A 16043-nucleotide genomic window follows, 5' to 3' on the forward strand; every position below is an offset into this window, starting at 1 on the left:
AGGAAGACAGCTGGAAAGAGAATAGGCAATATTTATAAAATGCATAATGCATTATACATGTTAATGATAATAATACACTGAGGATAACTGTGATGTGTAAAATACAGATGAAAGAAGATTTATTGACTGCTCTTATTAACGTTCTCCTATTCATCATCATCATCACCATTTATTTATATAGCGCCACTAATTCCGCAACGCTGTACAGAGAACTCACTCACATCAGTCCCTGTCCCCTATTCCCATATATTATAATGTTTCAGTGTACTTTGCGTTAGGCTCAAAGTTTGATATTTTGGACCATTATTTTTAGTGTTCTCTGCTGAGGAAGGGAGATAATAGTGAACAGGTTGGGGACCAACTGAAGACTGCCTAAGCAGAAAGCAAAGCCCGGGGAAGATCTTTTGCAGACCAGCACATTATGGGACTTTTCTGGAAGAATGTAGCTGTTTATAAGGTAAATAAAAGGTGTGTCGGAGGGGTAACTTGAGAGAATACTATAACGTGTAGTGATTTAGTACAGTATGCAAACTGTGCATTGTGGTGCATGAGAAGAAAATGACTTAGAGATGTTCTTGCTCATTTAAAGAAGGGTTGATATGTGTTGTGCATTTTGTGCATCTGAATTTTCCCCATTGTGGTGTATGTTATCCAATGTTTCTTTCCTGACCCTGAGTTATCGCCTACTCGGTATTAACACCCCTGCCTGTCAATCGGGAAATTCGTTTGTAACCCACTACATTTGCAACACCTGTAGATATTATTAGTTAATTAATGTTCTTTGACTCATTTTCAGATTAGGATGTTCCTAACGCATGTGAAGTAACGGGGAATGCCTAACTAGGAAATCTCTTTTTACATAATGAATGATTCCACAAAAATGTGTAGAAAGGATAACTGAGTTAATATTAGATTGATATGTCCACTTTCTTGCTGGTTGTCATGTCTTCACTTTGCATTAGGACTCGACACACTTTAACAGGACTCAACATTCATCTGGACTCACTACAAGGGATATCATGGATTTTGGTAAGAAAATGTTTCTGTGCATAAAGTGTTTAATCAGAATGATTGCACAGTGACAGTATGTTAACACATTGTATGAAGATGGAATCTCCTCTGGCTGAACCCCATGAAGACCCTGCATTTGTTCTCTCCCCAGGACTCTTTGGTACTCTTATTGGGGAAAAAGAACATTACACATATAATTGCTGGTGTTACGGTTCCACATTTTATTTGATTTTATATAATGAAATAATTTTATGCCAGAACTTGTTTAATAAAATTTATTATTTTAGTTTGTTTATGGTAGTTTTAAAGATCCGCCCTTTGGCTTTTCACTGTGTATTTCGGAACCAGCTCCTTTATAAGTTGCACATAGTCAGTTTTCTCTATACATGCTATGCACACTTCTCCCCAGTTGTCCAGTATCTTCCTCAGGTCTGCCACCTTCATCTTAGCCAGGTCCATGGAACTTAGATCTAATTCCTTCTCTGTAAGACAAATTACATGAGTGTAGAAAAACAGACTTTATGTTAGTGTAAGGCACTCTAACACTGGCCCAAACATCAATACAAATATTGCTAAATACAAGTTGATTTCATTTGATTTTTCTGATCACAAATATATACAAGTTCCCAAACAATGACTGTGTATTTCATATAACTAGCGCACATATGAGGTACCAGTATGCATGCAAACATCCTTGTCAAACTAAGCTTGCCAGCTCGAAATAGCTGTCTGCTGTGTTTTTCAATAGCTTTAGACTAGGCAAGGGAGAAAAAAAATCAGAAGGGAGTTGAAAAAGAACAATTTCTTAAGCAAAGACTGTCATGTTACACTGTTCATGTGTGTATTCTGCAGTATCTATGGAACAGAGTAGTATGCAAAGTAGCACTCATGAATTAATGAAGGTAACAAAAATATTATACATATAATGGATACAAACATATATGTGGCAAACACATCACCCTGCCTTATTTAAATGAAAGACATTTATAAAACACTTTTGTGACTTATTAATACTTATAAATCAGGGGAAAAGCAGGAAATATTAATTTATTGTCATTCAATGCAAAAAGGTGCATTTTAATAAATAACCCCATCAGCCTCTGAAAAATAAGTTCTGGAAAAATAGTTTGGTCCTTTATCACCACCTTTTGACTATAAGTGGTACTGCATCAACTGTTTTTAGGTGCTTTATTTCACTGAGGCACCTGTTGTACTAGTATGTTCATCTAATTTTTGGCAGGACATGACAGGAAGAACACTGCAGCCAATCAGTGCATCTGTAAGGCTATATATATATATATATATATTGTGAGAGGCAGTGTATTGTCCACTCATGTGATTATGTTGGTGAGGGCAGGCTGCATGTGATGGACACTATCATGGTGAAAGAAAGGCAATGGAGGGAAGCAGGTAGCCACAGACCAAGAAGGAAAAAGAAGCAGAGTTACCCAACAGCTGAGAACAGTGACTAGAAGCTTCAATCAAACAGGTGCAACTAAACTATAGTGTCAACTATATATCAACCATATATCAATTTAACTTGTTACGTATGTAAAAAGTAAAGACACAACACACAGACACACACACAAACACCCACGTATATAATTATATATATTTTTATATATATATATATATATATATATATATATATATATATATATATATATATATATACACACACACATACACATACATACACACACTGCATTTCTTTGATTCTAAAGACACCATCGATTGTAACACGCACCCTAAGAATGATTCCTATGTATAAAATAAAACGCTAAAGATGCATCCTCCATTCTAAGACACACCCCAGTTTTAGAGATGGTTATATGGGGAAAATGGTGCATCTTAGAATCGAGGCAATACGATATATGGAAAATGTAGGGGAATTCTATTTTTCTATTTCATAGTTTTACAATCAAAGCAGTAGGAGACGTACTGTATAATATGCTGTCATTATGTATATGTTGCAAATAGTAGATATTGTAAATTTAGTTATGTTTTTATTCTCAGAGAGATAATTTTCGTAGGTGGATTCTATTATTTTGTTTTTATTTTGTTAAGTATATAAATATTATGCATTTTCATAACTGCCAAGTTACACGATTAAACAACAAGCTCAGTTGACTGGAAAACAGAATTCTGACTTCACTAGGAATAACAACCTTGTCGCTATGTTATCGATAACAAAACTCATCTCCCCGGTTTCTGGGAATAATTCCGGACTCCGGGAACAGTAGACCACCCTCACAGATCTTGTAAAGGGGGACAGCCCTTAATGCCGTGACTCATGTTATCATATATTCTTACATATGGCTTCTACTGTGATAATGCACTTGCCCGTACAATACATACCATATCTCAGTTCACAGATCTGAAGGTCTATCTTTCTTAGTTTCTCACAGATTTTGTATGCTGGAACGTGTGCACTCATAGGACGAGTAACTTCACTTATAATTTTTGTTGCTGCGTCACTTGTGGCCCCTAAATAATAACACTTACAAAATACAGTGTTTGTATTAAACATACAGAACTTTCATTACAGAAAACAGACAATAAAATAAATTAATCTGTCATTATGGAAAATTAATCATTCTGGTATCAACAAAGGCATTGTTTTGAATGAACGTTCTTAAATGTGGATTTTTCATGAAAGGGCATGTTACCAAAAGATTACAGAGCAGAGATTGCTGCAAATTTACTGTATTGTTATGGTAAAAAAGTCTAGGATTTGATTTAGAACCTGATGTGTGAGTGAACATCTGCAAGGCAGTATGTAAAAGCTCAATTACTAAATCAATATCAGAAACTTTCTATAAAGTGCTTATACTTTGCAGTGGCGCACACAGGGGGGGTTTCTGAGTCTCCAGAAACCCCCCCCCCTGCGCTAACTAAGTGGCCGCTATAGCTGCACTGTCCTATACAGCAGCTGCTGTAGTGTATACAGCACCGCCACGGACGCTTCTTAGACAGCGCCGCGGCTGCTGTATAGGACAGCACTGAAGAAACGGAGCTGCTCTCCTGGGGGGTGTTTTTTATTGTGGGTGGGTGGGTGGGTGGGTGGGTGGGAACCCCCCCCCCCCCAACCCGACAATCCTCCGTTCGCCCCTGCTTTGGTATATGGTCAATTACATGGTTGCTAAATATTCTCCTCGGTTCTCTGTGTTTTCTGAGTTTGTGGAGGTGAGGGCATGCTATTCCAAATTTGGTTAACTTATCCCAAACCAAACAATTTTGGGTCTGAGTTTTTACTGTGGTGGATTATGTCTTTCATAAGCATCTACCACCTGATCCTCAGCTGGTCCTCCTCAATACAACTGGGGAACTGTCTCAGAAATATGAAAACAAACTAATCTTCAATGGGGTTTTTTAGCAGCCCGGATTGTTCTGGCAAGATCTTAGAAAATGGTTAGTGTTGCCATTGGTCAAGTCATAAACAAGATGAACTGGATTCTGATCAATGGAAAATATACATGTTTTTATTTAATAAATGCTTAGGCTCATTGGATCTTTTTGTTGCTTGCTTTTGTTACTTTTTCTTTGGCTTTTGTCATTTTTTATTATTGTTGTTTATCTAATAACACTTATTGTAAAACCAAGTAAACACAATGTTGCAGTAATGCATATGAAAATCTATAGAATGCCTAATTAAATTAACAGCAACAATATATAACTAGCAACAATAATATATAACTAGCAACAATAATTAAATGTCCAGAGTGGCTTATCTCTGCTTTGCCTAAATGCTTTTTTCACCTATTTTTGTGAATATTTTGTGTATATATTTGTTCAGAAACAATGGGCCTGATTCATTAAGGATCTTAAATGAAGAGGATTCTTATTTTAGTCTCCTGGACAAAACCATGTTACATTGCAAGGGGTGCAAATGAGTGTTCTGTTTTGCACATAAGTTAAATACTGACTGCTTTTTCATGTAGCACACAAATACTTGATAGCTTATTTGTACACTGAAATTTAAAGTTGATATGTGTATACTACATGAAAAAACAGGTTGATAATGATTGCTACTAGACTGAATATTATGTCATGAACCAGCCAATAAACGCAATCCATGAAGATATTTTGCATAAGTGCATAGTGAGGGCTCATCAAAATGCAATAGATAGATTTTCATATTCTGATAAATTTGGTCAGTTTGTAGGTGGTATAGGTGCACTCTCAAGCACCTGTCTCTGGAGATATTTATGTTTGCCACCTAGGCTTATCTCAGTCTTTTTCATCCCAGGATCACTGACTAGTTCCCCACAGAGATACCCCTGCGCATTTCATTTGGTAAGAGTAGTTTAAGTGTGCAGATCTAGCACAGGCATTGTATAGCAGTACAAACAGGTGGGTGCCAGACCATTCTCTGATTAAATAAACCATTACTTTTATCACATCTTTTCATCCTGAACAGTACTTAGTTAAATGGTACTTAAGGATGCTACTTTACACAAAAACCAGAGATGACATTCTCTCATTCTGGGGATGCCACTCTGAATCACTATCCTCAGTTATATCAGATTTTCTCCTTTCCCCCTGGCATAATTTCCCCATGGGGCATCTCTCCCCCCAGCTGATCTCCAATCTGCACTGCAGGGTACTCTTAAGTAGACATTAGGTCATACATTCTCTTCAATATCTTCAGTTCATACAGGTAACTTCAATATCTTCAATTAATAACAATATTAATGTCAAAACCTGGGCCAAAAGGCCCCTATAATGGCCAAAGTCCTAGGGCAATATATCAGTCATTCTTTAAAACTAACCATGATTATAGCTATGCCTGTATTTTAAATTGCTCATTGGAGGACAACATTAATTCAAGGCAGCATTGTGTTTCAAACACCATTACAAATGTATAGTCTGGCCACCGAGACATCAGTGGACAACACTGTAAGTCTGCAAAGTTTGTTTGCTCAAAGCCAAAGTTCATACATAACAAGATACTGTCTTATATTGATAAGATAGCTCGGTATCAAAATACAGATAAGTCTTGTTCAATAGAGGTAAAATGCACTACTAAAAATAGAAACCAGATATTTTTATTATACTCCAATAAAAGCATTAAACAATACAACCTGTTTGAGACACAGAAAAGTCTTTACACAATATGATATACTGTGACTGACTAAGAAAATTATCGAGCAGCCTAAAAATCTCGAGCATTCTAATTCACAGTGAAGTGCCTCCGAGGGTTTGCGTGCTGAAACTCCACAGCAATGTCAAGCCTGAAATACCCACTCATCTTTACACACACCTCTATCAGATACTTCCACCGTAAGAACCATCAGTGTAAGCAGGAGCACATTGTGCAAGGCTCCAACGGCACTTGCCAGACAATTGAATTCCCCCCACGTGTCTTATTATTTTTAGTGAAAACTGACATTTTCCTAATTATTATTATATTTTATTTATAAGGCACCACAAAAGGTCTGCAACACTGTACATGAAATTTATACAAGTATAATATACAAAGACAGCAACGATCCATAACACATTACAAGATGCATTATAAAGAAACAAAAAAAGACAGGTAAATGGAGTCGGGTGTAGAGACTGAAAAGGAGTGGTTGGTGAGGCGAGAGGAAAACCAGGAGAGTACAGCATTACAGAAACCTAAAGATTGTACAGTTTGCAAAAGGAGTGAGTGGTCAACGGTATTGAAGGCAGCATCGAGGTAGAGCAGGTGAGGAAGAGAGGAGTGTCCCATAGATTTAGTGGAAAGAAGGTTGTTAGTAGAGATGGGCGGGTCCGGTTCTCCGAGAACCGAACCCACCCGAACTTTGGGTATCTGAGTACCGAGCTGAGCAGCTCGGTACTCTCCCGCCCATTCCGAATCCAAATCGAGGCCGAACGTCATTGTGACGTCGTCGGATCTCGGTTCTCGCGATACTTCAACTTTATAAATACACGCCTCCACAGCAATCCATCGCCATTTGACAGAGGGACAGAGCAGGGTGTAGTCATAGGCTAATTAGAGCAGGGACAGAGAATACAATATTGTTCTTGCAATTGCTCTAACCAAAATCGCTAGTGCAGAGAGGAGGATAGAGGTTTATTATTTTTTCTTCATATTTGGCACTCCCAAAGCGCTTTTGGGGTGTCCCCCATAATTGTGCATAAATATTTTTGGCTGTCAAAAGTCATATCTGTCAGCAGTATCTACTAAATAATTTTTAGCACTCCTCAGTGCTTTTGGGGTGTCCTCCCTAATTGTGCATAAATATTTCTGGCTGTCAAAAGTCATATCTGTCAGCAGTATCTACTAAATAATTTTTAGCACTCCTCAGTGCTTTTGGGGTGTCCTCCCTAATTGTGCATAAATATTTCTGGCTGTCAAAAGTCATATCTGTCAGCAGTATCTACTAAATAATTTTTAGCACTCCTCAGTGCTTTTGGGGTGTCCTCCCTAATTGTGCATTAATATTTCTGGCTGTCAAAAGTCATATCTGTCAGCAGTATCTACTAAATAATTTTTAGCACTCCTCAGTGCTTTTGGGGTGTCCTCCCTAATTGTGCATTAATATTTCTGGCTGTTAAAAGTCATATCTGTCAGCAGTATCTACTAAATAATTTTTAGCACTCCTCAGTGCTTTTGGGGTGTCCTCCCTAATTGTGCATTAATATTTCTGGCTGTCAAAAGTCATATCTGTCAGCAGTATCTACTAAATAATTTTTAGCACTCCTCAGTGCTTTTGGGGTGTCCTCCCTAATTGTGCATAAATATTTCTGGCTGTCAAAAGTCATATCTGTCAGCAGTATCTACTAAATAATTTTTAGCACTCCTCAGTGCTTTTGGGGTGTCCTCCCTAATTGTGCATTAATATTTCTGGCTGTCAAAAGTAATATCTGTCAGCAGTATCTACTAAATAATTTTTAACACTCCTCAGTGCTTTTGGGGTGTCCTCCCTAATTGTGCATTAATATTTCTGGCTGTCAAAAGTCATATCTGTCAGCAGTATCAACTAAATAATTTTTAGCATTCCTCAGTGCTTTTGGGGTGTCCTCCCTAATTGTGCATAAATATTTCTGGCTGTCAAAAGTAATATCTGTCAGCAGTATCTACTAAATAATTTTTAGCACTCCTCAGTGCTTTTGGGGTGTCCTCCCTAATTGTGCATTAATATTTCTGGCTGTCAAAAGTCATATCTGTCAGCAGTATCTACTAAATAATTTTTAGCACTCCTCAGTGCTTTTGGGGTGTACTCCCTAATTGTGCATTAATATTTCTGGCTGTCAAAAGTCATATCTGTCAGCAGTATCTACCAAATAATTTTTAGCACTCCCCAGTGGTTTGCGCTCAGAATGGATTCAAAGCAGTCCACATATGATCTGAATGAGCAACCAGGTTCTGTCACCAGTCCTGATGTTAGTGTTCCCAGTACGTCATCTGGCCAAGGCGATGTCAAACAACAGAGTGTTTTCAAATTAGTGCAAAAAACAAAACCCCCAAAAAAATTTACTGTATTGAAGCGAAAAAGAAGTGTAACTGAGCAAAAGTTAAGTGACGATAAAAAAAAAAATTGCAAGCATGCCATTCTACACACGCAGTGGCAAAGAGAGAATGAGGCCTTCACCTTTGGCTATTAGTGGCAGATCCCAAAAATTTACCCAGCCTACAATTGGTGCACAACTACTGTTACGCGTCAAAGCCGAGCTGCAAGATAACAGTGAGGCATTACAGGAGAATATTTGCTCTGATTCACAAATGACAACAATCCCTGTGGAGAGTCCATCCAACAGTAGGATGTCTAATCGTGAGCATTCTTCTGATGTGTGCCTTAATAGCCCGAGTGTAGCCGGTGATACCCAAATTGAGGATGCCACTTTGGAATTAGAAGAGGATGAGGGGGAGATTTGTGTAGGCGACGAGGGCGCTAATGATGATGTTGATGATTATGATGCAGACAGATACCAAATTGCCTTTCTCAATTTCTATTTATATTCTAGATTATATAACGGCTGAATAGTTTTCTATTTTACTCCTAGTGGAGAGAGGATCTGATGCAGACAGATACCAAACTGCCTTTGTCCATTTCAATTTATATTGTACAGTATATAACGGCTGAATTTATTAGTATTTTATACAAGTGGAGGGGAGCCTAGAGAGACAGAAACCAAACTGGCTTTCTCCATGTCAATTAATATTGTACAGTCTATAATGGCTGAATTTTTGGTTTTTTTAAAAAAGTGGAGGGGGGCCTATAGAGACAGAAAGCAAACTGTCTTTTTCCATTTCTTTGCATATTTAACTATAAGTGTAGGGTGTAATATACATCCAAAGACGATGGCTGCATTGCCAATATGCATAGATGGAGAGGAAGACAATCTGTTTTGTGTGTAGAATAAATGAAGGCCTACCAACGAAGAATTAAACTGTTTTTTTGGATGATTTATTACCTCAACAATTAGATTACTTGTCTCTAAAACAGTTGGGAGCACTAAATTGGGTTAATTTAGGCCCAAAAACATGGATTTTCCCAAAAAATAGCAAAACAAAACCAAACAAAACCAAAACCAAAACCAAAACACGCAATGGCGGTTTTGCAAAACCAAAACCAAAACCAAAACACGACGGTAATCCAGATCCAAAACCGAATCCAAAACCAAAACACGGGGGTCAGTGACCATCTCTAGTTGTTAGTGATTTTACTGAGGGCAGTTTTGGTGGAGTACAGCAACACGGTTGCTTAGTAGTTAGCACTTCTGCCTCTCAGCACTGGAGTCATGAGTTCGATTCCCACCCATGGCCTTATCTGTGTGGAGTTTGCATGTTCTCAGCATGTTTGCATGGGTTTCCTCCCAGGAAAACACACGGAGGAAAAACATACTAGTAGGTTAATTGGGTGCTCTCAAAATTGACCCTAGTCTGTGTGTGTGTGTGTGTGTGTGTGTGTGTGTGTGTGTGTGTGTGTGTGTGTGTGTGTGTGTGTTAGGGAATTTAGACTGTAAGCTCTATTGGGGCAGGGACTGATGTGGGTTCTCTGTACAGCACTCAGGATTTGGTGGCGATATATAAATAAATAAATGATGAGGGAGAGAAATCCAGATTGTAGTTGGTCAAGGAGTGAGATGAGATAAAGGAGATGAGAAGATTGTAAACAATTCATTTGACAAGTTTGGAGGCAAAAGAAAGGAGGAAGATAGGGCAGTAATTAGAGAAAGATGCAGGGTCAAGGGACGTTATTTTTAAAATAAAGGAGAACGTAGGAGGGGAAGGTACCAGAGGAGAAGGAAAGGTTGAGGATGTGAGCAAGGTGGAAGTTGGCCTCGAGAGAGAGAGAGGGAGTGAAGGAGGTGAGAGGGGATGGGGTCAAGGGGGCAGGTGATGGGGGTGAGGAAGATAAAGGAGTGCAGACTTCCTCCACAGATACTGGAGTGAAGGAAGAGAAGGTGGGTGGGATGTAATTCTAGAATAAAAGATGTGTGGGAAAGTACAGTAGCCTGGGTTTGAGTGACAGGTATTCATTGGTTGCTACAGTTTGTTGGAGTCACACCTAAGTCAGAGTTGTTGCAACAAGAAATTCTGACACTCTATGCTTTGCCATTTGAGATGTATGGACTATGTCAACACCATTTTTGCCAGTGTGTAAGGATTGTGTCATGGAGCCAGAGTCTCAGTATCTCCAACACACAGTTAATTAGATTATATAAAGGAATTCATTAGTTATTTAAACGAAGCCTTGCCACTAATAGAACAACAATACACAGTATAATTGTAGACTAGATATATAGGGACACTGCCGCTTTATCTTTTTATTTAATTAACACATAAAACATATTTTTATGGTGATATATATTTTATTGTTTTTTAAAAGTATTCCTGGGAACAATGCTCCTTCACTCCCTCCTCAGCTTGCAACACAGCATAAGAACTAGCTGTGCTGCATGTTGGTTTTTAACTTTCCCATTCAAAACATAGAGGCTTCACTCTTCACTCGCCTGTTCCTCTCTCTAAGATCTTCCACCAGCTACAACAAATTGCAGATTATAATAGCAGTATATGTGACTGCACAGGGCACAGTGCAGTAGGAGGGCACATAGTTACAGCTACATCTGCCCTGATTTGGTGAGCTTCCTCAGTGACTTGAGACTCCCCTTCACCGCTAGCCAATCACACAAACTCAGTGAGAGAGCATGGTGGCTCAATGGTTAACATTTCTGCCTCAGAGTGCTGGGGTCAAGAGCCTTAACTGTGTGCAGTTTGTATGTTCTCCCCGTGTTTGCATGGGTTTCCTACTGATGGTCCAGTTTCTTCCTATACTCCAAAAACATGGATTTTGGTTAGTCTTTTATTCAATTAAAATGTATTTTAAAAATCTGCATACGTGTTAACCTTTTTACTCTTTTGATATATGATCAAGGGTCTTAGCATGACAAAGTTGCTACACCAACCTTGTTCATTACAGACCCCACACCCTGAAAACCACTGCGCTGGTAGCCTCTGGGGAAGCTGTTTTTTAGAGCCCTCCTACTTAAGATGCTGTAATGGTCCAGAGACTGAATAGAAGCCCAGTGGCGGTAAGGAAGACAAGCCGCATGAAGATTGAATAATAAAGAGCCGGGTTAGGTACACATTAAGTCTATAAGTAAAGGGTTCAAGGAGAAGAGTAGTCGAGGACAAGCCAATTTCGGTACATGAGTGGTAATAGCTAACAACACAAGATCAGTGGCAGGAGCACAATAATCTGACAAGGAAAAAAGGAAGGCTTTTATAGGAAGTCAAGGGGAGGAGTCAGAACATGCTGGAACATCAGGAGAGTATTGAAACTGGGCTACAACACAGGGTGAAGGCATTATGCTGTCCAGTAGCCAGAATAGCTTAGTCAGTTGAGCAGCAGAGGCCCTGGTTTCAAATCCTGACAGATTCCCCAGCAGGGGCATAATTTGCAAATGCCTAGCAGTTGAGGGGGCATGCCAGGAACCCTCAGCTGCTGGGTCCTGTATAGCTGCCAGCTGTGCTACGCCAAGCCCTTCTAGAGAACTTTCACCGAAGAGCAGTGAGAAGCAATTTTTTAAACTCTCATCATATATCCAAATGCTTAAATCATACAGAAATATTCATTAAAGTAATTAATCAACTGTATCTCACCCTCTCACACCCGCCAGACTTCACAGAATGTGGCCCTCCCACGCAAAGTTATGCTGGCACCAATGCTCCATGGTAGGAGACCTGCTTCATGTCTTCTGGACCTGTCCAGTGCTACAACCATTCTGGACACAGGTCTTCGACATGGCTAATAAAGTCACCAACCAATCTCCCCTCCCTCACCTGAAATCGTTCTTCTACCCACTGCACTTCCCAACTCATGCCAGGTACGTCTATAACCACATCCTAATCGATGCAAGAGCCACCATAGCTCAGTCATGGAAGGCCGTCCTTCCTCCCACTCTGAAGAAGGTTACAGCTAAGGTCCAAATTAGTTTTAAGATGGAAACCCTGGGTGTGCCCTACTCCACTGCCCCAGCCTCCCCACTGATGAAGTGGTTCAAAAGGCACATGTATGTGACACATGGTGAGGGAACTACAACGATTGATCTTAGCCTTACAGCTCCCCACATTGTGCCCAATATTACTCTTGTTGAGACCCCGCTACTTACTCAAGAGGAGTATGCGGGTATCCATCCTTGTCAAGGAGAGCACATGCAGATTGTTACTGATTGTTAAGAAGAGCAGAAGCCTTACGCACGTTGGCAAGCAGTGACGGTGGGGCCTACAGTGAAGCAGCAGGACCAGGTAAGTGGTGCCTGTTTGGTTATGTGCCAGTCCTGTTGTCCCAGGTCAGCAAACCTCAGGCATAACCAGTCCCCAGGCCCAATCCACCCTCCAACCCTAGTCCCCTCTAAATGTAGGCCCCATAACTCTAATCTCCTGGACCTCAGGCTTATTCTGCCCCACCCTTCCACTATGCCCCAGGCAGCCACAGGAACAAGGCCCCAGTCAGACTGAAGCCATAGGCCCCAGCCTACTACAGGCCCTAGGCCTCAGCCGGGGTCGTGCACAAGCATTAATTGAGAGTATTGCTGCAGATAGGATAGGGACAGCTTAGGCAGGGAGGTTGTACTCTGTCCTCAGGTATCGATTGGCAAATGTGAGCATTGGAAGACCCCCACAAATAATACAACCCACCTGAAGTTAGCCGGGACTGAAGGATTCGCTGTAGTGAACAACTAGTTCGTTAGTACAGTCCAGCAAGGGCCGTTCCTGGTGGTGCGCTTACCCTGAGGAACTGTCGTCCTCGTATTTTCCCCTACAGCAAATTGAGTGCCCAGCATACAAGACAAGTGTCTCCCTCCGTTATTGCGATCCAGCACTAGAACACCCACCCCTCCCCTCCATCAGCGCAGTTGTTGTTGGTGAGAGTGAAGATGTTCCCCGAGGACAGCCAGACTCTCACATAGTGAGTCAAGTAAGTAGGTGTTTCTCTCCCACTTGCCTCTCTTTCTTTCCTAAGTCTCCATTCACCCTCTACAAGTGTAACCTTCCATGATTATCAGAAGCTCAATCAGATGCCTTAAATAATTAAATTACATTCAAAGCTATCCTCCTGATAAATAAATCTCTCAAGAATTCATCAAATCCAGACCTTGATGGACTTATAGCTACTTACTATAAGAAGTCTGGTAAAGAGCTGCTGTTTTATTTTAATATAGAATTCCAATCAGTGGGCCAGATCCAGGAGGGTATTCGCCCCCTAGCACACTGCCACTTCCAGGGCATGGGACTGTGCCTCACTATTGCTCCCGCTCCCTGCGCCTTCCCTTCTCCTTATGAATAGCTGCGCTGAGATGAGTAGCTGACAGAAAAGAAAAGGACAGAAGAAAATAAGACAATAGAAACGTAAGCAAGAATTGTGTGATGAAGTGGCACAGTGTGATGAGGGGGCAGTGTGATAAGAGGCACAGTGTGAAAGGGGCACAGTATGATGAGGGAACAGTGTTATAAGGGCCACATTGTGAAAAGGGACACAATGTGATAAGAGGTCACAGTGTGATATGGGGGCCAATGTTATAAGGGAGACAGTGTGATAAAGGGGCACATTGTAATAAGGGAAACTGTGATAAGAGGTCACAGTTTGATAAGAGGTACAGTGTGATATGGGGACAGTGTGATGTAGGGGCACAGTGTGGTGAAGGGGGTCTGTGTGATGAAGGGAGCACAGTGTGATGAAGGGGCACAGTTTAGTGAAGGGGAACTGTGTGATGAAGGGACACAGTGTGATGAAGAGGGAACTGTGTTTTGAAGGGGCACAGTGTGATGAAGGAACAGTGTGATAATAAGTGTCACACGTCGGGCGATCGGGCTGCACACCGCTCTTACCTCTCTCCGCCGTCCATCTGCTCCGTCCTGGCCACCGCCATCTTCGTTTCGGGTCTACGTTTCCTATTCATTTCCTCTGCTCCTCTTCCATTGGTTGAATATTTTGGCTCCAAACTTTAAAAGGCACCTCCCCAGGATGCTGGGTGCCTGTTCTTTATGTTACCTTCTTGGTGCTAGACGTGGCTCCCTTGTTCCTGATTGACTGCAGAGCCGACACTCTAATTGGTCTTTCACCTCCGTTCCAGTGATAACTGCTGCCTTGAGAACTGACACTTCCTAAAGTGTCTCTGCCGCCATCCCAGTGGTAACCTGTCGTCCACAGATCTGACATTTTATTCTGCGCTTTACCTCCGTTCCAATGGTAACCTGCTGACTACAGAACTGACACTGCCTAGTGTTCCTGCCGCCATTCCAGTGGTAACCTGTCGTATGCAGAACTGACACTCTATTTCTGCGCTACACCTCCGTTCCAGTGGTAACCTACTACTTCAGTACTGACACTTCCTAGTTTTCCTGCTGCTATCCCAGTGGTAACCTGACGTCCGCAGAGCTGACCCTGCACTCAGTCCTTCTCCGCCATTCCAGTGGCACCTGCCAATCTCTTCTACTCTCCTCTAAGTGTGGACTGCCATTGCTGACCATCTTGCGTGTTCCTCTAGAGGTTTCGCCTGGTACTCCTGGTAAGGGCCGCGACCTGCGAGACAGACGCAGCAAAGGCCAAACCGCCTTGCGGCTGGTCCCTGGTGAATACCATCTCCTTGTTAGACTCTGCGCCTTACTTGAGTAGTGCAAATCTAGGCAAACCGTAGGATCCAACCTTCTGAATAGTGACAATAAGGACAATGTAATATTAAGGTGTAATAAGATGCAAATAGTGTGATAAGGGGCACAGTGTGATAATAGTGAAAGTGTAATAAGAGTGCACAATGTAATGCTGGGTACAGTATGATAAGGGGCACAGTGTGATAAGAGGGCGCAGTGTGATAAAGGTGGAACAGTGTATTGAAGGGGCACAGTGTAATGAAGGGGGATTAAAGTGATGATGGTGGAGACCTATCTGTTATTTGTTGCTTTTATTGTTGTGATTTTTTTAGTTATATTGCGTTTTACTTAAAATAAAGCAAAGAACAAACCTGACCGACTTGTGTCCTAAAATACTTTACTTTGTGAGACACTTAGTGTTGTAGAGCACAGGGGTAACAGGAGTCAGGACTGGAGAGGGGGAGGATTCGGAATTAATTGATAAACTGCTCCCCCATAAAGGAAAAGTCTATACCAGCCCATGGCAATCAGACGATAGCAGGGCCGAATTAAGGGAATGGAGGCCCCTGGGCTAAAGTCACTGTGAGCCCCCGATAAATATATTATAGCATAATATAATAGCTCTGCTCCTACTTTACTCCTGCCCCGCTGAGCGATTACCTCCTATTCCTTGTGGACCAGATCCGTCCTTTCGTCACTGCAGGCTGCAACAGGCGTTCTTCGGTCATTCCCTGTAGTGCTTCCACGGTGCGCAGTAAGCTACTTACTGAGGAGATCTCATGAGAGTGAGACTATGACTCCTAGTCTCACTCTCACAAGATCTCCTCAGTAAGGAGATTACTGCGCACCGTGGAAGCACTACAGTAACAGCAGGCAGCAGCCTGCAATTCTCCATGTCCTGACAGTCAGAGCCAGGGGAGGGGATGCCCCCGGCCTGATGAAT

At 41.3% G+C, this 16043-nt stretch overlaps 1 protein-coding gene across 1 annotated transcript in view; it reads right to left on the reverse strand.

Moving 5' to 3' along the window:
• Window positions 1-1272: 1272 nt before the first annotated feature.
• Window positions 1273-16043, reverse strand: part of CDNF (cerebral dopamine neurotrophic factor) — a 50644-nt gene continuing 35873 nt past the window's right edge. Inside the window, exons 3-4 of the mRNA XM_075208676.1 lie at window positions 3370-3511; window positions 1273-1493 (exon numbers count right to left, since the gene is read on the reverse strand). Coding sequence (XP_075064777.1) covers window positions 1315-1493; window positions 3370-3511 — 321 coding nt within the window. The 3' untranslated portion in view covers window positions 1273-1314. The remainder of the gene's footprint in view (window positions 1494-3369; window positions 3512-16043) is intronic.

Source organism: Mixophyes fleayi, chromosome 4 (genome assembly GCF_038048845.1).
Source record: "Mixophyes fleayi isolate aMixFle1 chromosome 4, aMixFle1.hap1, whole genome shotgun sequence".
Lineage (NCBI taxonomy): Eukaryota > Metazoa > Chordata > Amphibia > Anura > Limnodynastidae > Mixophyes > Mixophyes fleayi.